The following is a 25436-nucleotide window of genomic DNA, read 5'->3' on the forward strand; positions in this document are numbered from 1 at the left end:
GTACTTTTGAGTGAGTTTAGGTGTCATGAGTCTGTGTTTCTGCGTCGTAGAGAGTCCATTTAGCATGAGTTCAAAAGAAGGTCCATTTGTATTGTTCTATAGGGAGAATTAGGAGGTTGTTAAGGGCTGGCAAGTTGAAAAGTCCAACTCTTTGAGACCAAAAAAAATCAAACATAAAAACAGGAGGAGTAAAGGCCCCATCTTGTTTTAAATCATTTTGTCCAAAGCCTTTGTTTGCACAAATAATTGACAGAAAATAAATGACGATACATTCCAGATTCACTGAAGCAGTATACGTAGGCTGGCGTCAGGGTTGGGATTTCACCCCCAGAACAGCAGGAGTAAGCGGATCTGAATGGGTGTGAATAGATGGAAGTTGAGGCTATGTGACGCTGGCTTATCACTCGTGGCTCTCACTTGTGGTTACTTCCAGGTCAGTGGTCCCACCCGCTGCTCAGGGCCCGTCTGCGGCGCCTCACACTGGGGTTGCTCAAGGGGAGCCGTGGGGGCTTAATCACAGTGTATCATGGCTGTTGTTTGAGTTTTATTTCAGTTGCTAAATGGCTTTGAAAACGGCATAATGTGCTCTCTCCCCCTCAAGGCTGGATAACCGCCCACCTTATTTAATCACAGCCATGTCCAGTGATTTCCATATGTTTGCACTTTAATTATTCGAAATGCTCTTTTCAATGGCGGCGTGACGAGGTAAGTGCAGATAAAAATATCCCTTTGAACTGATTGTGGCTCTGTGGGTGGATTTGCATTATCCAGTGGGCGCCTTGTCCTGGGGGTGTGCTCACACATGGCCTAGCTCAGGACTCATTACTCACCCTAATTAGGAAATGTCCATTCTTGGCTCCTCCACCCTCAGTCAGACCCAATCTCACTATGGAAATACTCTGTGGAGGTGAAAGGTATCTGCGAATCTAATCAAATCAATGTTAAAATCAAAGACTGTGGCTAGCTCAACCATGTTGTAGGGGAGGCTTGTGTAGTCACCATTAACATCCAATTAGTGACTAATACATAGTGTCCTTCACACATATCCTTCAGATTTATGAGGAAACTCTTTTTAAAGATTAATGAAGCCCATGAGCATGGCCTATTTTTCATGTTTTACTGGAGCTAAAATGCCTTTTGCCTTATTTAATGTTGTCCTTAGTAGAACGGTACAAGTAACAGACTTTCTCTATAAAAACAAAACTTAAGTGCAACTTGTAAGTACCACAAAAAGGGGTGAGCATGATGCGTTACAAAAATCTAAATTTTGGCAAGTACAAAACATTTTACCCCCCCAATAATAGACAGTCAGCTTTTTACAAATAGTGGGGAAAAAGAGTGTTAAAAGAGAGCATGTTGTGTTAGCTAAGCTGATATCTCACAGGACACCTGCTGCTCTCTACGTGTTGGCCCCCAAAGCTTCCTCCCACCATCCAAACACATGCATGTGTTAAGTCTATTGCCCCTAGTGAATGGGTGTGAGAGAGAATGGTTTTCTGTGTGTCTATGTCTGCGTGTTAACCCTGCAACGAGTTATTATGTATGTATGTCATGTATTTATGTATTTTTGAATTACATGTTTCTTTTCATTCAAAATCCCAATCATCTCTCTAAAAGCTACTTACTTCTTTTTCACGTTCACTTTTTTTAAAAATGTAAAGTGGTTGTTAAACTTACTTAAGTTGCTCTTTAATTATTGATATCAGTGACGATAATTACTTTCTAAATAGGTTTGTTGGTTGACCTTTGGGTTTGAAATCAATTTGTTTACGTCTAGTCAGACTTGCTGTTTGTGCAGTGAATTCCATATGAGCCAATTAATAAATTGCCAGGTAAGAAAATGGATTCTGTGTAGATAAACACTATGATAATAATTCTAATTATTTTTAGCAAAGACTTTCAGTAATCAAGTGTTCTTTTCAGATCTCATCTAAATATCTCATCAAATATTTATTCCCCCTTGACAAGGTCTTGTTGTTGAAAGCGAAAAGGAATTTGAGGCGTGGAGAAAAGGATTGCGAGTCTCACTATGTCTGATTGTCGCCACTGAGGAGAGCTTTTGCACTGTTATGAGTCCATTAGCGGGAGGATATTTGAACTGAAAAGCTAATCTCGAAACCATCTTGTAAAGTACTGTGTGTTTGTTCTGTTGTGAGTCCCGGGGTAGTAGCGTGGCCGAATCAGCCGTTTCAAATGATGAAGGCTTTAGGTCACAGTGCTGCACAGAGTCGGCGAGCGCTCTGTCACTTCTAATGCGGTTCCCCGGCGGCGGCGGCGGCGGCAGCGGGGGCACTACGGGGAGCACAGGTAAAGGCCATTCCACTGTGATTGTGGGGGGTCGTCACAGGTGTGTGTGCGTGTGTGCGGCTGTGAGGAGCGGATAAATGCCTTCCCACGGGATTGAACTCCACCGGCGGAGACGCTTCCAGTCAAGTTTTAAAACAGCAGCAGCAAAGAAAAGCTTAAATATGCTAAGTCTGAGGCAATCTTTTTCAGCTTATGCCAGACAAAATATATGTAGAACACACCATTCAAATGTATTTACAGCACTGTACATTAAGATAAGACCGTTCTGTTTGATTGTTTAGTTACGTTACGCCTTCGGGTGTTTGTGGCTGTCTATCTAATAATGGCACAAGAGCACTGATCACAACTTCCATATTCGAGAGATCACTTCACATAATGGGACTCGGCTAACTACGACATTAATTAGTTACCGCTAAAGTTGCAATTATTACCACTCTGCGTTTTTTCCAGTTGGAATAAAATCAGTTTAAAGAGTTGTATAAATAAATGGTCAACTGCATGTGATGAATAAATATTCTAATAAATTAATAATTTAGAAAGGGGAGGGATGACAAAACAAGTGTTCATGCCAGTGATGGAATGAGTCACAGCCTGTTGTCATGACAAAAAGGGCATTGGCTTTTGTGAGTGGACTAGGTTGAACTTGTTGACTTGTGCAGGTACATCTACAGGTAGATTTCTCGTTTGGGCGTGTGAGTAGTAGGAGAAGTGGGCGGGAAATCTGTGGCGACGCTCAGGGGCATCTCCTCCAGCGGGCAGTCAGAACCGAGCTCCGGGGCACCGCCGCTGCTGGAATAGGCACTACGGGACGGGGGCAGGCGAGGCCGCTGCTCGTCGCACCCCTGCCTGGCGCTGCCGTTGGCCAGGCGACCTAGGCTCCCTCTCTCCTGGTAAGGCACGAAGGTGGAGAGTTTGGGTGGGTTCCTGGTCTTGCGCATGGGGGAGGGGTGACCGGGCATCCAGCAGGCGTCCGAGTGACCCAGCTCGCTGCACTCCGTCGTACAGTTTCCTGTCATCGCCACGTCTGGGATGGAGCGGATATCTGTGGGGGACAAGAGACAGTTATTAGAAAAGGAAGCAAAATCTTTTAAAACACATTTTTGGATAGAAATGGCGTTATCTGAAACACCCCATGAATCCCACCCCCCTCCCGGAGGTCTTTGCAGCTGTTGCTAAGCAGTCGGCAGCAGTTGCTATGTAGCAGTTGCTATGCGCTGTGTAATGAGCGACTCTGTGTGTAGTTGTCCACTCGCTGATGTGATGCATCCAGCTCGTGATTGAGAAGTATCCAACAGCAGTTTGTCTGCATGTTTCAAATATGTCACAACGTTTGGTAAAGTGCTATTTCCAACTTCATATCAATTCCATGCCTCACATAATATGACAGCACAGTGACTTAGATAAAGAAAACACATCCCAAATGAAGAGACTGCTCACAAAGTGAACCAAGTATCCCTTTGGGCAAAAGCAGTGTTGAATGAGTTATTGATTGACAGTTCTGAAATGAGTTCCCTGTCCTTGATTTGTATCCACTTTTTTATTCAACTGCACCTAATTAAATAAATGGGCCCATGACATAGTGACCTCATTTTACCACATTTGCTCCAAATTAGGGTTGTCTCTCTAAAAAAACGTTTGGGTGTTTTGTTAGCAGTGAAAGATTGTTGGCACCTCACAGACATGACACGTGCAGACAAATCCGAGATACATCGCCGAGTGAATGGAATCGACACATCAGTTTATCTTTCAGACTTGAGGCTGTAGTCAAAGACAAGTTAAAAGAGCTGCAGATAACACGCATCGGAGTTCTGTGAAGTTGCAATTTCTGTGATAAATGCATTATAGCAACACTGTCACGTCTGTCAAGCTTGGTGGCTAAAGGACATCATGTGCAGGGGACAAATGTATCCACAGAGAAGTTCAGTAGGAGAAGACTGATGCAACTGTTGGGAATGACATATGTAACAGACAGCAAGAGGCAAGTTCACGGCTAGAGAGGGAAATGCCAGCTTGACAGTAAGCCTATGAGACATACCATCAGTATTGTACTCAGTGACCAGAGGAGAGATAATTATCCCACAAAATGTCAGAGCTCAAAATAATAGATTGGACTCACAGAATCTTCCATCAATCCCAGGACAGGCTCTCTGCTAATGATCTTAAACTGCTTACCATGTGTCTTATGTGTACAATATATATTTCTAATGGATTAACCCTGAACAATGTGTCCTATTGTCCAGTAGATAATATTTACCACATAATACATGCCCGCCTATTGTCAGCGATAATCTCGCTTCTCCTGCAATTCCAAATCGGTAGATGTTTATGGCTATTACATGCATTAACTTAACAATTGAGCCATGCTTTGTGGTTTTCAAGCCTAATTATACGGTTATGCTGAGGACGGCACAATCCTTTTTGTGTTAACCAAGCCAATGTCCTTGTTTGAAATGAATGCATTATAATCCCAATTCCGTAAAGGTTGGATTGGTGTAAATCTCAATAAAACATGCATTTCTGATCTTCATATTAATATATTTACTTTTAGAATTCTATATTAAATACTGCTACTACTCATAATAATGCCTTACACCGTAGTCACCATCCATGGTTTGAAATGAAATGACTAATTTGGTGTCAGCAAGACATCTCAGAAAAGTTGTGTTATGTATAGTAGTATAATGCCTTACAAACTGCAGGTGTATTTTGTGACGATTATGCAAGTTAATCAGAGTTTGATCCTTTGATTGCATTATAATTGTATTCACATTTCAGAGTGTCCCAGTGTCATCTGCACTTGCGTCTTTGCCAGACAGGAAGCAAACCAAGAGTGCCCACCATCTCGTGCATTCCAATTGGAAAGCGCTCCTTCTCTGCGACCAAACTAACAACTCGGCATGTATGCATCAGTGCAGCGCGATGGCTACAAACCGAGTTGAAGGGAAGAGTTGGGGGAGCAGCTTGGGGAGAGTAGGCCTCTCCTCCAAAAGGATTTCACACTTGATTAAAACCTCTCCACAGCTTCCAGGAGGTTTATGCCACACCAAAGCGGCCTAGTGTAAAATTCTGCATAGCTTTCACAACCCAAAATGAGTCTATTGGGAAAAAGGGAGAAAAAGGTATCTTTGAGTTTCTAAAACACTTTACATGCAACAACTTACCATGTCTCTTTAGAATGCCTCATTTTGAAGTTTTGTGGTAGAATTACAGAGAGGAGCTCCGAGACTAAATCTATACTTCACCATAATACTACTATCCAACTGCAATTTTCCACAAAAATACAAAACAGCAACATTTACAAACGTGTTCAGTGAAGCGTTCTAAGACAATACAAGTACCAAACAACCCTTATATGAGCTCAGGGCTAATGCATAATACATAGTTTACATAATAACATATTCTGCTGTTATTTATGCAGCCCCTCAGGTAACATTTGGGAAAAAAGATTACTTTTGGGCACGGCGTTCCGTACAGCTCAATATATTCTTTAAGAGTTTTAAGTGTGTACTGTCGACTTCAACCCTAGGCAATAAACGTGTTTGGTTCACATTCAATTTGGGCGCAGCATAGAACAAGCTCATTAACACTATACATCAATTGTGTTAAAAGCGTTCTTCTGTGTTGTGATTTAGTTTTAAATAATAAAGTTAGAATCATGCACAACATTGTGAAACTAGAAGCAGTCGTGGATACCATTTGCATCTTTATATCATATTTTATCTTGTTACAGGGGAATAAATATAAATTTGACTTGCAGAATATGAAGCTTGGAAATTGGAAACCGTACACAGCAACAGAAAATTATTCGCATCATCTACGTTGAGGCGAGCATTATTTTTGTATTTCTGCGACAAAACACTAACTAATGGTCCAGGCCGTGCACTGATTTTTCAGCTCTTTTTATAGAGCTGAAAGGAATGTCAGTCAGTGCTTGTGATGTTTGGTCATTTTGTTCCACCCTCGCCATATTTAGATGGTCTGACAAGTTCTCTTACACTTCCATTACTCCTCAGAATAAGATGAAAGACAAACAAAGGTTGCCCTAACCGCGTCTGACTGTCAGCTGGATAATTGACTCCAGGTTGGCTGTGTTTTTAGAGAAACACCATCGAGACTGATTTAATGAGATGCCAAACCAAAAGAAAACAGCAAACGTAAAACGATAGCACATGCCGGTGACAGGAATTAAAGCACATTGGAAAGCCGTGCTCATCATCATCAAGGCCCTGAAAATTAGCCATGACAGCTAAATACCACATGATGCTTGCCAAAGTCTCCCCATTTTCTCAAGCAGTGCCAAGGCGTGCACTGCACATCGGGGAAGAGAACACGGCTGCACGGATGCCAGCTATTAAACTAGGTTATTACCTTGTCTGTTAGGGGTCTATTGACATTTCTTTGCTTTTATTTATGAATGTTCTAACATGGGAAATTGGAAAACATTAGATTGACACTAAAAAACCTTCAACGCGTCGTTTTGTTGTCATTGCTCATTCATCAACAACTCACAGTGTATTCATAGCATAAAGACCTACGCAGAAAGTCATTTTTTGACCAAATTAGTTTTTGTCTCTGCTACTTTAAAGACTTTGCTGCATTATAATGTATTACTAACTCCATTCTCAGAGTTTTATAGCAAAAAATCTGTAAATCATATCTATGTTTTTCCAATTTCCCGAAATCCATGGAAAAACTTAGGGTATTTAACTTTATTCTTGTAAGTTAGACCATTTCACATTCCCCCCATATAATGTATTGTAAATATACAATAAAAAGTTGTAAAAAATGTGATCTAAAACGGTGCACGCCCCCAAAATGAATTCAAATTCAAATTTAACAATGGTCCAGTGTTACAGTGTAGATATTACACACTGTCTCACATGCAAAACATGCAATAACGAAATGTCATAGGTTGCAATTTTTTGTACATAATGATATTACTGAGTTTTGGTAGTTATAGTACCCACTCGGTTTCTTAACTGAAACTTCAATCACCATTATTTGATTATTTGGTGGACACAATCGTGCACATGAGTCAACCAGGCAGGGTGAGAGAGCAGCCAAAGGCACCCTGGGAAAAATGGCATTTCTCTTTTTTTCACTTCTTCTTTTCTTGCATCTATACCTGAAATAAATCTTCTCAGGGTCTCGGAACAAACCCTTTCGACTTTATAGGCTTGTATGTCATGGGTGGTAAGTCAAGGTGGACAATGGAGAACAGATGGGCAAAGCGCGGAACTATTATGCCAGTGGCTGGAACGGGCGGCTTGGATTTAGAGAGCTTGTGATTTGGTTTTGAGAAGCACTGACTCAATGACATTTTTTTCCTCCCCTCTTTGTGCGGTCGAATTCTTTTCCACTACGGTCTGAAGATGGATCACACCTGCTGATTTTCTCCTTTCGCAGTATATTGGGTCAGTGAATATGTCATCAGGGTCTTCTACCGTCGACAACATTAAAATGACCCCTTTTCATTTGAAATGTTGTAGTTTAAATTCCAAGCATGAATCTTTTGCTTCCTTTGAGAGGTCTCAATCTAAAATACCTATTGTGTGAACGCTTAATGAAAATGTGGGTCATCACTATGAGAACTGGACCCAGGTGCTCTCAGCAAAGTCAAAGCTCAATATGCTAAATTCATTTATAGCCATTATAATAAGGATGAAGGATGTTTTTTGTGTTTAGTTTAGTCTTAAATAGGTGTAGATAGATAAGCAACCACAGTGAAACCGCCTGTTTTTCTCACCTCCATCAAAACCAGTGAATCATCGGTTCAAACCCCACTCGGACCACTCCATGCTGTTGTTTACATGCTCAGAGATCTCTGAGTGCACTAAACAACGGAACTCAATTTGTCTTTGCCCCCACTCTTTAGCGGCTAAAAGAACAAAATATGTGAGAGGGGACCGTGGGGACGTCTAGTAATTTAGCATTGGCACCAAAACTTTGAAATGTTCCTTGTGGATAAAAAAAAACTACAATGATACATATTCCACACTTTTGGCAAACATAGATAAGCGGCAACACATTCACGTTGACATGAAAGTGCAGTTATTTGCTCTTCGTGCCGCAAACAATCACATTGAAGCTCTGGTAGTTTTTGCTTTCATTTTAACGCAGCTTATGAAAACAAAATGACACATGCTGGTCCATATTGGAGGGAGCAGTTTGTCATCTCCGTTGATCTAAAATGAGTGTGTACACGTCCAAACATATGTCTAATATTTCCCTGTCTCTTCTTCGTGCAGTCTTTATTGGATAGTGCTGTGAGAGATTTTAATGAAGGCATCTCAATGGTATTTGTAATCTTTAAATTGGACCAGGCCACTCCAGTTTCCTGGTGTCTGACGTAGTGACTGTTATTGTGTCCTTTAAGACACTTCACCCACCCCGCATAGTGCAAATGTGGTGAATGATTGGAAGTGAACCGAGGGGCCGATGGCACATATTGGCTTTTGTCAGTTTACTACAAAGCAGCCGTGGCGAAAGAGGTATCTTACCACCACCATTTAGAGGTTGTTCTCAATTAATACAGATTATAAAGCGCTTTGTGATTCTTTAAAGGCACTTTTTAAAACCAAGTTATAATTATTATTATCATCATCACTACCATCATCATCAAAATTGAGTGCTGTATTATTCTATGAGGGTAAGAGCTGGCTGAAATTGGCTTCTTTGATTCCAAGAGTGCGATTTGTTTTTTCAAAGAGCACTGGCTGTGACATTTTCCTATGTGCTTTATACTGAATTCTTCTCCTCCACACTCGGGAGATGGATTGCACCTGCCGCTTCCCCTGCTTTGTCCCGGGTCAGTCCCATCTGCCTGCTTAAAGCAATATCACTATGTAAAGAAAAAAATGCATTTCTACTTTCTACCTGCTACCACCCGGTGAAGCGCAGGTGACTCTCGGCGAATCTCCTCAAAGCATCTCCGCCGCATAACACGACGCACTCACAGAGCCAGGGTGCACGCCGAGCCGTAACCTCGCGGCTGACATAGAACTGTGAGGGCCTGGTTTGCATGTGGCTTGCATCAGGGAGCCGGTGGGGGGCGAAGGGGGTGTCTGAGGCAGGCTTCCACATCGTCTGATCCCCCGCCCGTGGGCTTGGGGGTGGAAGCTGCCTCTTCCTGAGATTTCACACCGCTCCTCTCTGTTTGATTGCAAATGCTGCCTTTACCCAGCGGCAGTCGTGTGCCATAGCGCTATGATCGATGGCGGACAAATATGAGAGACCCAACAGCTCATGGAGGGAGGGAAGAAAACTCCAGCTCGCTACAGCATTTTGGGAGAGTCATATTAATGATATTTCTGCAGTATCAGCAGACAGTTTATGTGGAGAAATTACTGCAAAAGTTCCCAGCAACAAAATGAACAAGAGGAGACATCTCACCGCCAAGCAATCATGGCGGGTGCTGGCTATCAGTTGAGTGAATGTATTCTGTGCTTGTCATTTCCCAAAAGCAAAAATAAGAAAAAAAACAGGGTTTTGTATTTCTTTTGCTGTGACATGCCAAGTCTTGTTGTACAGGTGCTCTGAACAGTTCCTCGCTGTAAGCAGAAAAATAATAAATAAAATAAAACAGCTTTTTTTTTTCTCCAGTGGGGTGCATTTTTAAGAAGGCAAAACCGGCTACAATGCACACAAACAAAAACAGTGTTGACATGCACATTCTCCTTGCTCATTGTAACAGAATACAAAAGAAACAATGGTGGAGTTTATAACCCCAGTCTGCCGTTTCCACATCTCACAAGTCAAATTAGAATGTGTGTGCTTGTGGGTTTTGTCACTTATGCAGTACAGAAAGTGACATGAGAGGTAGACTTAACCATTCACCTTTTTGTTTTTGGTTGAGATAATTGGAATGTGTTCATTGGGAAGGCAAGCTTCGTGCAGTATTTATACACAGACACATAATAGAGCAAGTTCAATAATAATGACTAATAATCGACTTTATAAAGGTTAATTAGACTTTACAATCCATTCCTTGAGCATGCCACGGGAAAGATGAAGAAGTCAAGATGAAGAGTAAATATAAACATCAAGTCAAAAATAACGTGATAATGAACAGAAAAAAGATTGGCAAATTGGGACCACGCAATGGAATGTTCGTCTACAAATAGTTGAAAACATGTTGTCTTTGGAGATTCATTTTCAAGTCTCTCAGCATGTTCTGAAATGATGCTCTTTTTTTCATGCATTTTTAAGAAGTCAAGTCCCATACTGTATTCTGAGCAATATTCAAATGTTCACTATGCAAATCTACTGGTGGAAAGTACGGCACCTGCTTGTCTCTACGGAGATATTAATGCTTTGCTACCAATGCCCCAAAGTGACAGGTCCAACCTATGAAGAGGCCAGTCAAAGCTGGAGTACCTGATTTTCACAAAACGGGTATTCTTACTCTTACTCTTATAGTTATTGGTGTGCACAGTTTTAGAGGAGCTTTTATCAGACACTTTGTGAAAACTGGGGTGGAACACCCAAGTGCAGCCAACCAGAGCACTGCCTTACCTCTGGTTTGACGAAAAAGGAAAAACTTATTATATAATATTATGTACTTAATAATATTACTATTACATTCAGACAGTGTGTAGCTGCCTCCTTTTTGTTATAAAGTCCTGCCTGAACAATAAAGTCTTCACTGAAGGTACTAATTAATACAGACAAAGTCAGGTACCCCAGCTTTATGAAAGCAAATGTTTCACTGCTTTTTTGAGCAACAAAAACACCTGTAATTTAAAAAGGGAAGATTGATAAACTTATTACCATACTGTGGAACATTATAGGCAAGCAAAATCTTGGGTACAGCAATGATAGAGATACTATCTACCCCCATCACAAGAGGTCAGTGGAGGAGCACATTTGCTTTAGTATTATTACTATGTTTAACTATATGGTGATAAAGATTGCAGCTACACAAAGATGTTAATTTCTTCAATCAATGCACCCCATAAAGAGCTCCTGTTCCAAGTAGCATAATCTATTCCATCAATAAGTCATATCAATTATGTATTACCGACTATATTAATTTAACAAGTTAATTTTGTAACCCATAGCCTTTAATATTAACTGCAGGACTGATGACTTATCGGAAATGACTTCATATAGTAATTAAATTTGCAGAGCTAGCAAATGAGAAAGAGTTCATTAGAAAAATGTCGGTGATGGTGAATATTAAGGATTAAACACCAAATAACACATCAATAGCCAGCAACCAAGACTTCTAAATGCAATTATTATTTCTTTCTCAGAAGGCGGATTACACTATTCTTAGTAAACCCTTCTCTTTAATTAAAATATAATAGCGGCCTGCAAATGTGGGATGTGAAACCCAAGGGAGAGCTACCCCGGGTCTCTAATTGTGAGCTCTTAACTGTTTTGGTGTGAGCGAGTTAATCAATTCTCACTCCAGTTGTCCGGCCTAGAGTGATGTGAGGTCCAGAATTAGTATTGATGTTAATGGCGCGCGCGTCAAAGTGCAGAGCGTGGAGATGTATGCGTGCTGACACAGGCTGCGGCGCTGGTCGGGGGAAGGAAGAGCCTACATATACCTTCTTGTCAGTTCAATCCCAGCCCACCATTTTGTCTCGGCTTGCTTTTATTTGTAAAGTCTGACTTGTATAGCCAGAGCATTTTCCACAATGCCTTATTACACCAAACTGACAGATCACGCAACAGGCTACTCCAATTGAGCAGTTGGTTTCCGGGCTGATGTGTGAAGCAAGTCCAACTAGCAGAGCACACACATACAAGACAGGTGCAATTTGGGAAAAAAACAGGGATAGTGTAAAAATGGACTCCAATTATTTGAAGTATTGTTTTTATCCGGAAATTCTTGATGTCACGTACTAACATTTCAAACCGATTAGGTGTAAGGATACATAACGATTCTCAATACCAAGTTCAAAACCACGATAATGATTGATTTTTAAAACAAGATTATTTGACAGACAGAATGCAATTCCACACACAATTAAAGCAGAACTAAATACCATTTTGACCTTATTAAATGGCTTATTAAATCATCCCTGTGGTGGTGAAATATGTGTTTTGGGGGCGTCTGAAGGTCTGTTGTCTCCCCCTGCTGTCTTTCGGCGTAAAACCAAACATTTGTAACATCGACCTGAAGACAACTCTCCTGGGAAACGTTTTTTTTGTCTGGATTTCGAATGAGCGTGATTGACAGACAGATTAACCGATCAGAGAAACACATGGTCTGTTTGAAAATAACAGAGGACTGAGAAACAGCACAGATGTCAACAAGAGAAGCACTAAACTACACAAGTCTGAGGTAAAATAAGTTATATATTTAGTCTGAATGTTACAAGGATATTCAAAGGAGAAGTCTGTCAAGTTTGAGAAACACATGCTACAAATTAGTGGATGAAGTGGGACCCAAGTTAGGAGAGTTTTTTTTGACGCCTCTTATGCTAAAATTCCAGATGCTTTTGTATTGCAACAGACTGTAGCAGGGACAGGTTGGTCAGGCTAACTTGTAATGCAGTTCGATTTAAGAAACCAACTTAATTCCAGATCCACAGCTTGAGAAAGAAATGTCTGTGTTATGTATTTGTTTTACACCATGTCCCACCGTTTTTAGTGGAAATAGGACTTTGTAACTCGTGTAATCACAACCCAGAGGTGCTGCTCAAATGCCATTGTAGATACACGCAACATTAGTTTTTTTTTTTTGCTGGGCCAATTACTGACTGTAAATTGCATTCTGAACCTTGACAACACAATATTGATCTGCATTGGCTGCCAACAAAGGGGGGAAAAGGCAAGAAACTAAAAAAAATATGTATTATCAGTCCCTTTTTGGTTTATTTAATTTATATGCAAAGTCCTATCATGGAGCAATAAAGGGCCCTATATATTGTTTACATATATTATTTTAAATATAGGGATTATTGTCAGCAGAGCCATAGTTTGTCAAGATAACTTCCTGCTGAGAGGAAATGACGCCTGCATCGTTCAACTTAAATCTTTTATTAGAACACTCAGCGTGGATGATAAACAACATTATATGCACAGTTCAATCTTGTATTCATGCAGGGAGGGCTTCGGGGACTCACTTAAATGTGGACTGGGAGTTGAGGAGGTAAGACGCTGCAGACTAAATTTATCCATTTGCTTTGCAGGTAATGGGAAATGAACAGTAGAATATTTATTGTCCCTATAGCTAATGTAAAAGTGAATTATTTAACACCTACAGACACTTAATCACACTTGTCTGGTAGAATAAATGGTGCTACAAGATATGAATACAGCTAATGTGATGGTATGTTTCAGTAATGTGCTACAATCTTGTACTAATACACCCAACACTAAAGAAATTACAACTACAACTACTACGCATTTAAACATGCATCAAAGTATAATTAGAATTGTTGCTCCAAGTCCAAAATTCTGTCCATTAGCAAATCTATATGTAAATAATTTAACATATAAATGCTTAATATGGTTGAACACATTGTAGTCCAAGGTATGGACATTATGGAACTGTATTTGATTAATGTATACGATAAGATAAGTAGCTATTTCAATATTACAATCACTTTGCACCAACAATGTAATACAATTTTGAAAATACATTAATAATACATTTAAAATAGCTAATTTATGTATCAAACTTCATACTTCATAATATTAATATCCATCACATTGTTATATGCATGTAAAATATACAATTATAATTGTATTATTATATTAAATTACTATACAATATTTATCTGAAACATGAATAGTCAAATACAAATTGAACTATTGAATAAATGCATACACTTACAGATCAGGTTTAACAAGTGGTAGTGCAAAAGCAAAACTAATGTGATATATTATTACTGTATCTTATAAGGCACATTCCACACTTGTACAATTGAAATGGGAAGGCTTACATTTTCTATTCTGTGTAATTTAATTGAAAACGCCTCAAAGAAATGTAGAGTAAATCCCTGTGGTGCGGGTTGTGACTGGACACTCAATAGTGCTGCTGGTTTCATTAGGCGGGCTTCATTGTGAATTCTGCACGGGTCAAGACTTAGAGAAGGAAAGACTGGTCATCAGTCTGTACAAAAGAGCTTTGTTTTCAACACGCACACACACACACACACACACACACACACACACACACACACACACATACATGCAACACACACACACACACACACACACATACATGCAACAAACACACACACACACACACACACACACACACACAAATACATGCAACACACACACACACACACACACACATACATGCAACAAACACACACACACACACACACACACACACACACACATACATGCAACACACACACACACACACACACACATACATGCAACAAACACACACACACACACACACACACATACATGCAACACACACACACACATACATGCAACACACACACACACACACACACACACACACATACATGCAACACACACACACACAGACACACACACACACACACAGACACACACACACACAGACACACACACACACACACACACACACACAGACACACACACACACACACACACACACACACATACATGCAACACACACACACACAGACACACACACACACACACATACATGCAACACACACACACACACACAGACACACACACACACACACAGACACACACACACACACACACACACACACAGACACACACACACACACATAATGAGATCATCATTTTACATTTCGTTCATTGTAAACGGCAATATTGATCTAAAATGACCTGTAATAGAAGCAGGTTTATTGACCTATTATGCTCCGCCTTTTCATTGTGACATTTCACCATAACAAACAGCTGCCTTTCATTCATGTATAACCAAGTAACAGGGATGTGGGCGGGGATAGGGGGTAAGTGAAAACTATTATTTCCTAAGCACTCGAGCCGCAGTTGTAGGACGATACAGGATTTCTCAAACAAACAGGAATCAATCCGAATACAACTGAGAGTATACTAATGATGAGGAAACAGCGTTGGAACAAGGTGAAACACACATTAAAGTTGATTTTGTAGAATATGTACCCTTTAACATCCATACACCGGATTTGAACCTTCCAAATGTTGTGCTTTGAATGTAATAATGGCCTTAAGTTTCCAATTTATTTTCATAAGCTTCCTTCTGCAAGCATTTTCCTTTTTTTTTAAATATTGATTTGACATGTGCTTCATGCTAGTGGGCAACTGTCCTGAGGCAGTTCTCTCAATCCAGCATAACTAGAGCAAAGAATACCACGTCTGAAATAATGCTTTGTGGTGAAGGGAACCTAAACAAAGTCAAATCAATTTAAATCTGGCAATCAAAAATCACACTGAAACCAATAATCCATCGTATCCTTTTCCACTTGACACTTGACAAAAACACAAAAGCTAAACACCGCCATTGACTCCTGTCTCTTCTGTGGCTCGTGTCTGATAAAAATACTTCACTCTTAAAGCTTGTTGACAGACCAAAATATATATAACTTTCTTTTTTTTTTAGGTACGTGCAAATACTGTCAGGATAATTAGATGAGCTGTTTTATCACACAACCCTAGTCTGATTAGGCAGTGACATTTAGTGGAGGAGTCACTCGTCTATTCCTGTCGCACACGCCCAGTGTCCTTTTAACTTCTCTTGTCTCCAAGCGCCTTTATTGGTTGCAGCCTTTGAAGATTGCCGTGTGCTTTAGGCTTTTACATTTGCACTCTGTTCCTCTTTACAACGGTGCTGCCGACTTCTGTGGCCTCATACCTGCAGGTTTCTTCTGTCGATTTCCACTGTATGTATTTTTGCAATTTGTTTTTTTGCTCACAGAGAGACACTTACAGTAATGGACATTCAACTCGCGGTAACTTATTTGACGCCCCCGTGCTAATCTTGAACAGAGAGGCTTTCTTTGTAAAAATGCAGAAGCTTAATTACACCAAGGGGACCGATAAAAGTGCTCTTCGACTGGCTTTAACAGCGTTTCTGCACTTTTCAACAAATTATAAAGCTTTAAGTGAATAACTGTGAACTTACAGCTAATGTATATATGGAAAACAAAGGGATTCGGAAATGTTATATGTTTTTTTTTACCTCGGGGCCCCGGCAGCTGAAGACACATTTGTATAGAAAAGCTTTTGGTTGACAGGGTCTTGTTGTGTCCTATTTTTACTTATTGTTGTGTAATTTTGTGTGAAGCACTTTGAGATTTGTATCTGTGGAAACCGCTCTATAAATAAAGATTATTTACTTACTTGCAACTAATAATTCTTAAGCGGCACTACTTAATTACTAGTTCAATACATATGTTCTAACAATATTAGAATAGTTTATTCTACAATACAATTTAAAACAGTTGAATGAAGTATCTCAAAAATGCTAAACAACACAAGCAGATGCCTTGCCTGAGCCATGGTTTTGTCTTCCCTGTCAATCAGAGCATAATCTGGGTGTGATCTGCACATGTGGAGTCACACAGGTCCCTATGCCTCAGAGCGTTAGCGTTAGTTACTTCATTAGCCTCCGCACCTGCATCTGAGAGGAGCGAGAGGCTGATTGTGGCACGTTTTGTAGCCGCGTTCTACCACAAAACTGCGGTTTGTGTGCAGAGTGGTTTTAGCCCGGGGCGATGGTTACTGCAGACAATTTTTATCAGTCCATCGTAGCGTCGTCATATCTCGCGGTGGTCAGGCTTTCACCTAATCACATTGGAAACAGCACTACAGTTTGGGCGCATTCCAGGCAAAAGCAACTGGAAATGCACAAAATGCTGCCACAATAATCGTTTTTCATCATCATTTTCAGGTTGATTCTAAATATCTTCCCCAAAAACTTCACGCATGTTTGCAATTTAAAATATAATTTGACAAGCATGGATTTCGAATTTGAATACTGAACTGAAGAAAATCAAGAAAATGCTTTAATTTTTTACTCTTTTTTTTACTCTATGTTTTGTGCCATTCATTTACAGACACATTTTAGCACATTCCTGATGCATTTTAAAAATCTTGTCTGAATATTATTATTGAGAAAGGCAAAAACATATTGAGGTATACATTTTTGTCAATATTGCACAGCCCTAATCTGGCAAATGCAGTTAAGTTATTATTATCAAGTATTATTTAAGTCATTATACATTATTCATCCAGGACGCTCAGAAAGAATTACCACCACATATCTACTATAATCATCATACTACCACATCTACTCCAGAGCGACTTATACGTGATATTATTTGTTATTTTCACACTTGCAACCGCATTTCATACCGTTATACATGTTGCCTTCTTCTCTATTATGCATTTTTTGGCTGGTGCGACTTATACTCCAGTGCGATTTATAGTCCGGAAAATACGGTACAACAACTCATTCTCCATCTTGTGAGTGACAATTCACTCAGATTTATACTGCATGTTCTCCCGTCGAACAATGCAACGAGAAAGATAATTCACACCGTGACTAAACAGGAAAATTACCTTTTGTAAAGAATTTTAGGAAAAAGGAAAAAAAATCTCTCACAATTGTGACAATTCTTTATCAGGAGGAGAAAGGGTTGGGAAAGACGTCACGAGGAGTACGGAAGTGTGAGCGAGCATGTAATTATCAAAGGCTGGGTGTACATTTGCGGCTCTAAATATGGACATAAAGAGAGGCGCTGGGCACAGAGGGCGGCGGGGGGCAGCGTGCGAGCTTCTTGGAGCAGCATGGTGCCCTCTCCCTCGCCAATACTAACTGATCTGCAATCGCACCACCCCAAATTGACTTTTCCAACAGACTCGCTACCATCCACGAAGGTCAATACTCATGCCGTTCGACTGGGAGGTTGAAAGAGGAGTAATCGGGCCGAAAGCAATTACAAAGTGGTTTACACGCAAGCAGGGAAATTGGAATAATTCCCCTAGATTATTACACAAAGCAATACTGTGATTGGTTTTGTTAGTACTTTGTTTTTATTTACACACCTGGGTAATAATCGTTTTATCACTACGAGACAAAAAAGTAGGGGTTCGATCCGCATTACAGACAATGCTGAAACGCTTTCTTGTGTTCACATTTTCACATTGGAAAATACAAATCTCTGTCTTATCATCAGTGTGGAGAAATACTGTACACTTTAGACCAGTGTTAGTTCAAGTTTCCTTTTTAAACATGTTTGTATTGAAATGCTTGTTAAGGTAAGATATGTAGCTTGCATTCTTACTGGTTTACAAAATCAACAATAATCACAACTGAACCCGGGTTGCCAGTGTCTAAACCTGCATAGAGGACACATACGCACATGGCTTTTCTCATGTTCAGTATATGGATAAGATACAGGTGCAGAGGTTTTGAGTCTTTTTAGGGTTTTAAACTAACTGGCTTTAGTTGCAAGATTGTGAGGCTCGTGTAAGATTAGATAATAGTCTGTTAGGGCTGTTGGCCTTTAGTTGTTAAGTTGAATCAAATTCATATTAGGCACCTAATAATTTAATTTGAATTATAAGCATTTATATGGGGGAGAAGTAATGAAGCACATAAATATACAGTTACATGCATGATTTTCCTTTCCAAGTTAGTCTTGTGAGTGCATTTTGGGTTAAACGGAGTTTTGAGAGCCAAGAAACTCTTTTCATACTTTCGAACCACAACGTAAATGACACTTTTAGCCATCTTTTTTGTTATTAAGAAGAAATCAATGTGACAATGTTTTATATAAGTATATTGTTGTGATAATGTTTGTGGACAACCTTCTGGACACAGTTAGGTCATGTTTAGGAAATGTTAAACTGAAATTGTACATAACCCTCTTTTTAAGGTTGTGTGGGTTTATTCACCATGAGCAACACGCTGTAGTCAGTAGTGTAAAAACTAGTATGCTGAAGATGAAAAAAACATTTTTTGCTGGCCACACCTACATGTTTTATCAGTGCCATGTGTGTATTAAAAAAGCACTAAAGCAGTCATAAATGTTTGATCACATTGAAATAACATAAATGACCAGGGCGTGCACTACATTATGATAATAGCATTACTATTTTATGAAGCGCATGGTTAAATTAGGTCACTCTGAAGCACTCTAGTTCTGTCTATTGCCATGAAATAAAATTGACATTTCCCCCCCCCTAACAGCCGCTTCGCTGTGTGTCTGGTTCCAGCTGCAATTTGGACATGGGGTCAACAGCAGCAATGAGCGAGCGATAGCAATAAAACCAAGCAACACAGGAGTAAATTTCAGAATTGCGTTTTTCTAAAAAAAAAAAAGTGTCTGCTGCACTTGCCATCTCTTTGTTTACACTGCCTGCGGTGGCTGCGACTATGATGGGGAACAGTGTCTCCGGGCAAGACATTGTTTCAAAGGAGATAGCTCATCAAGATGACTGACAAGCGTAGGGGTCTAGCTAGCGACATGGCCGTCTGCGAGCGAGTCAGCCGAAGGGAAGGTAAACACATTGGTATGGGGAGGTAGACTAGGTAACGCAGTCCTCTAGCGCGGAGAAAAAAGCAGCAAGATTGACAAGTCAAAGAAAATAGACAGTAAAAGAAGTCTCTTTAATTAAATGAGGCAGTGGAGGAAGTGCACTAAAAAGTAAAAGCTGTATTTTGGATGGAGATGAAGTGTTATAGGCGATCCTTGTGCACATCAGACTATAACTTTTTTCTGCTGACTCGCACTCGCCCACTTAAGGCCTCTTGTCGTGCACTTTTCTACAGCCATAGATCAGTCACAGTAGGAACCTTGCATGCCTTTTCTTTTGAGATGTATAGTGAATGAATTCTGAAGGCTGGATAGCTTCAGAAATGTGGGTGGGGAAAGTGCCATTATTCAAAAACCTTACCATGATAACGGTTTCAGTGGATTTTTACATTCTTGAACTCTCAAGAGGTACTCAAGAGGTCTGACAGTAATTTGAGTTTCATTCCTGGTTAAATATGTGTAAGCCTCCTGAATATAATGCACCTTCTTGACACCTGGCCACCAGAAGTATGCCAATTGTGTTAAAATTTCACATGAAAGTCAAAGAAACGTTTGCTATAAATGATTCCTCTGAGATGTTTAAATGCCAGACATGCACTCACAACGGCCATGAGGTTAAGAAAAAGAACATCAGGAAATTCAGATGATTTTGCTTTAGGCAAGTACAATATCGACAGCAGGAAAACGACATGTTAATGCGATACAGCAAATTATGAATCGATCTCTTCACTGGGGGGATATTTCCATTTGAAAACATCTCTGCCACCGTCCATTTTGTTGCTTTTGGAGTAGACTTGGCCGGGTGGGGGCCTAGAACAGCAGTGACTTCTGGGGCATCCTCAGCTGACTGCGAGAAAGCCTTAAAGCAGGAGCAGCTCAGTCCCCCAGTGACTCAGAAAAATAAGGAAATGCATGTCGGAGGCGTACAGTTCCATTGCGGTCCCTCAAGTGCCATCCATCATGGCAGGGCAGAACACTAGTTAGAGGGAGGTTCAGCAGCGCGCCAGCCCTGCACACTATGATGGAGAGACGACCCCTGGGGAAACTATGTGATGCCGAATCAAGATGCTGGACCAGTGAGCTAGCCTCCAGACAGACGACCCCTCTCAGATTCATGGTGAACTCTACCTGCCAGAGACATGACAAGTGTTCTTGTGCTTGGTAAACAAAATGGTAATTAGTCAGGTAAGTGCGCATATTAGCAACACCAATAACAGGTAGTACAATGCATGAATAAAGAAAACAACATTAGACATATACAAACTAAAAGTGACGTAAAATATGGCTTTACAAGTATATCGAGGTGTTTTTCACATCTGTGGCTCAGTGGTCTAGTGAGAAATATCTCTACCTCAGTGAGTTGTATTTTAAAATGTCTAAATAGCAATGTGTATTTTTTTTTCCATATTTTTTATATAGTTCAAAATCAAAACAAAGACAAAGCAAGACACAAAGAGCAAAATGACAAAACTAAAATAGTTATTACAACAAGTCTTTCCATTTCATAAATGTCCAATGTTATTTAAGTCTAGTCCCTGTCAACCATCTTCTTGTTTTTTGTTTGTTTGCTGCTGCAGCCAAAAATAAATTCCATTGGTGTCCATCAATTGTTTCCATTGGTGGAGATGTGTCCAAGATACATCATTTTAAACTAAAATGGAATGAAAACACATGATAGTGATGTGCTATTTGACAGATATAGTTTCTCAAGTATTTCCCTGGAAATGCGAGTTATTTGTAATTGTAACCACATATCACACGAGACTCGTCTGGATGAAGGCAGTGACGTTAAAAAGCACCATTTCCTTTTTCTGACTTGATAATTACCTTGCGGCCTCTGCCCTATGGACCTGGCATTAGACTCAAATGAACAAAGCGTCTATACATTCTGAAGCTACGAGAGACGCATAGCCAATTATTTCTCCTGTACTTTTGTGAAGTTGTCTGATGTTCCAGCACACACCACCACCTCCGAACCTGCCGCTTCAGCACGGTCCTCACTTGGAACTCGCTGGTGTGGCAAGAGTGGGTGATGTGCTATTCAATTTTTTTTCTTTTTGCCTCAAGTAGAGAGAACCATCCATGTGTGTTAGAGAAATACGTGAGCCCATCTACAGCTTAGAGGACACTGGCTCATAACGGCTGGCTCATTCATTTTACAAGCTTAGTGCTAAAACCGGACATTACTGCAGCGGCGTGGTGTTAAAAGCATCTTTTATGGAATGTAATGTGTGCGCATGTACTTTTTTTCTGAAGAGATAATTCAGAACTCTCATCTGGGTTTGAATAGTGTGGATAAAACGTGAGCATAAAGCGCTGCACAGAAAATCAGTTAATGGCAAAGAAAATGCTCTTATATTCTTATTTTAACTCTTCCAACATACATTAGTGGTATAAAATCTCTATATAAATCTATAAAAAAGGATGAAAACGGTGTGAATCTAGAGTAAATATGCTAAATCTGTTGACACCTAAACGTATTTAAACATATATTCTAAACAACTTACATGTAATTGATATCAGAGCCTAGTTTAAACATTTACGATTGTATTTTTACATTATTTGTTTATTTGAAAGGATAATACTTAGAAATGTTGAGCCCAAAATAGTTTTTCATTTATCTACAGACCACAAACTCTACATAAAACTCAAATTCATACTGTATTGTAGAATATAGTATAAATGTAATTAATAAAAAAAATAACATGTAATTGATATAAGAAAATCAAACTAAACAACATTTCTTCCCTGGATATTCAAAACAGTTTTTTGTTATAAAAACTTCAAATATTTTGCATTTAGATCTGTTTTATGGCCCACTATTTTGCTTCCAGTTGCTTCCATTCTGTAACTGAGAACATTCTGATCATATATCATTAAAGTGTGTGTATACCGTACTTTTCGGGTTATACAGCGCTCCTAAATAAAAACCGCGCACACAATATTTACGAAGAAAATAGAACTGAATACGGGCCTGACAATAAGCCACAGGTGCCCAAGTTGTAACATGAGATGTTTGCACATAAATAAACACAGTAGTGATACGTGTTTTGAACCGGGGGTCTCGCGGCACACCCGAGGTTCGCTGCGCTGCGTTACTAATTAGACTGATTTCTAAGTGAATAGGAGTTGGATTGTAATAAAACACACAGCATGTTGAAGCTAAGAAACACATCACAGCTGTCCCTGTCGTCCCCTCTGTCCTTGATTACTCTGACTCCTACTCCTTGATTTACCTGTGTCTGTGTCTTCACATCTGGTTCTTCTGCTCCCGAGCTCGTACTTATCGAGATATTAACACAGACATATGGTCCATGATAGTAAGGCGCAGGTTGTCTTTTGACCCGTGAGTCAGGTCTGGCCAAGAATGTTTCATTTCACTGCAGCAGGTTCTAAACCGCAGACCGCTGTATGTCGCATGTCCGCGCTCAGTGTGTCTTTGTATTCTGCCCTGTCTACATTCACTTCCTCATTAAACTCATTTCTCCATGAACATGAGTCTTATTGTAATAAAACATACAGCGTTTAAAGCATACGAGCGTTTGAAGCAAGTGCAAACGTATTATCCTCGTCATGTAAAATACAGACCTTAAAGGGTTGTATTGCCATTGGCCTTTGAACATTGTCTTGAGTGCCTTTACTTCTGGCATTCTGGCATTTCATGTAAAAATATATATATAACTTTCCAGAGCCTTGGGAGATGCCAGAGTAACTGAGCTTTGGCTCCATCTACTGGGAATTACACAATGAAAATCAAAACAGTTTGCTTAACAGTTTGCTATACAGCTGCTTGGAGACTTCCTGGTTCAGGCACGCGGTTGCAATGATCGTGGTTTGACGTCAGAAATGAACGATTCCGGCGATGATTTACGGACTTACGAAAATGGCAAAGAAGATTCTCTGAGCCATGTCAAAGATAAAAAAAAAAACATCAGTTATCGAGGAAATTCAGAAGGGTGTGAATTCGCCGCTCGGGAGGGGAGATGATTTTCTTACCAGGATTCATTAAACTAGCGTGAATGAAGCTAAACGCTGCTCCAGGTGTGTTTTTGATGAGGGAACTATGTTAAAACATAGTTAAAAGCCAAAGAAAACTCTATTTTTGTATAGTATTTGCCGTTTAAAATTCAAGAAACAGACCATGTTCTGTCAAAAAACACTAGTTGTTTCATTATCAAAGTGTTGGGATCCAGATGGACAAAATGATGAAACTGCACAGAAATCACCATTATTGTAAAAACACGCTAGGATGAAATTAAATGCAACGCGCTAGATTTACTGGGATAATGACACTTCTGTTGAGGTCCCGCATCTTGATTTCACACGTGACTGCAATCCCAGCCACACAATAATAATGTCTTCTGAAAGACTATAAGCCCATTCCATCATTTGCTTGAGTTAATGGTGTGCACTCTGATATGTTCTTTTCTCTTTCCTGAGGTGGGAAATTCTGACCTGGCTGGACTCATTTGAAAAACGGAGAAGCGAGCATTGTTAGTGACCACACGAGCGCAAGTGCATTTTTCCTTTAAATTGGCCAAAAGAAATGTGCACACAATCAAAGGCATAAAGCAGCAACATTTTGAAGCCACTGTGCCAGAAAGCCATTAGGAAGGCGCCCATAATAACACATTGTCCACAGTGTCGCAGCCTAATCCAGGTTAGAAGCTTTAATTCTGCTCCACTTAGGCTCTTCCAGTGACCTATTTGCTTTGGGAATAAAATTACAAAAAACATTTAAGGGAAAAAGACAGAAGCGGCCGCAGCTGATGTGCGCCAAGCATAATGTGTGTGCAACAAAGCGCTCGGGATTACGCTTGTATTACTCATGACAACCGGCCTCGGGGGAGCGCTTGAAAGGACGTCCAATAAGCTGCCACTTCTCAGACCTGTCCTGGTCCAGGTGGTGGTCTGTCCCGTGCTGCTACAGAGCCCTGGCACCAGCACAGGAACACTGCACCAATCATATGCACAGGGGGTTTGTGTTTATTGACTTATGCAGACATTTATTTAAAGCCGCGTGAAGAGTTTGTAATATCAAATTATATAACATTTTATAATGGTATGTTTGTATAAAAGTAGTCCACATTTTTAACCAGATAAAAGGTAAAAATGTGCTGAATAAAGGCTTCTAAAGAGATAATAGTGTATTATTGAGAAAAATCCCCCATTTTTATTTTTTTGCAATTGTGTATTGTGACTATAATGCAGCATTTGGTGTTTGTGTGTGTGTGTGTGTGTGTGTCTTGTTGTTGTTGTTGTGTGTGTGTGTGTGTGTGTGTGTGTTGTTTTTGTCTGAATTTTCCAATAGTCAATGATTATTTTAATAGTCATGATTATATATTACAAAAAATAAATATTACAAATACGAAAATCATTGTTCATTATATTTTATCAGTATCAATTAGCAATTCATTAGTTCCATGTGTGTAGTGTGTGTAGTGTTCATGTGTGTAGTGTGTGTAGTGTTCATGTGTGTAGTGTGTGTAGTGTTCATGTGTGTAGTGTTCATGTGTGTAGTGTGTGTAGGGTTCATGTGTGTAGTGTGTGTAGTGTTCATGTGTGTAGTGTTCATGTGTGTAGTGTGTGTAGTGTTCATGTGTGTAGTGTGTGTAGTGTTCATGTGTGTAGTGTGTGTAGTGTTCATGTGTGTAGTGTGTGTAGTGTTCATGTGTGTAG

The 25436-nt window shown here is 39.9% G+C and overlaps 1 protein-coding gene across 1 annotated transcript in view; it reads right to left on the reverse strand.

Annotated features, from left to right (window-relative positions):
* Window positions 1-1623: 1623 nt before the first annotated feature.
* Window positions 1624-25436, reverse strand: part of pcdh1a (protocadherin 1a) — a 123243-nt gene continuing 99430 nt past the window's right edge. The window contains exon 4 of the mRNA XM_072446523.1: window positions 1624-3349. Within this exon, the coding sequence (XP_072302624.1) occupies window positions 2973-3349 (377 nt within the window). The 3' untranslated portion in view covers window positions 1624-2972. The remainder of the gene's footprint in view (window positions 3350-25436) is intronic.

This window comes from Eucyclogobius newberryi, unplaced genomic scaffold (genome assembly GCF_026437365.1).
Source record: "Eucyclogobius newberryi isolate DKJ021-1_F unplaced genomic scaffold, fEucNew1.0.hap1 SCAF_15, whole genome shotgun sequence".
Classification (NCBI taxonomy): Eukaryota; Metazoa; Chordata; class Actinopteri; order Gobiiformes; family Gobiidae; genus Eucyclogobius; species Eucyclogobius newberryi.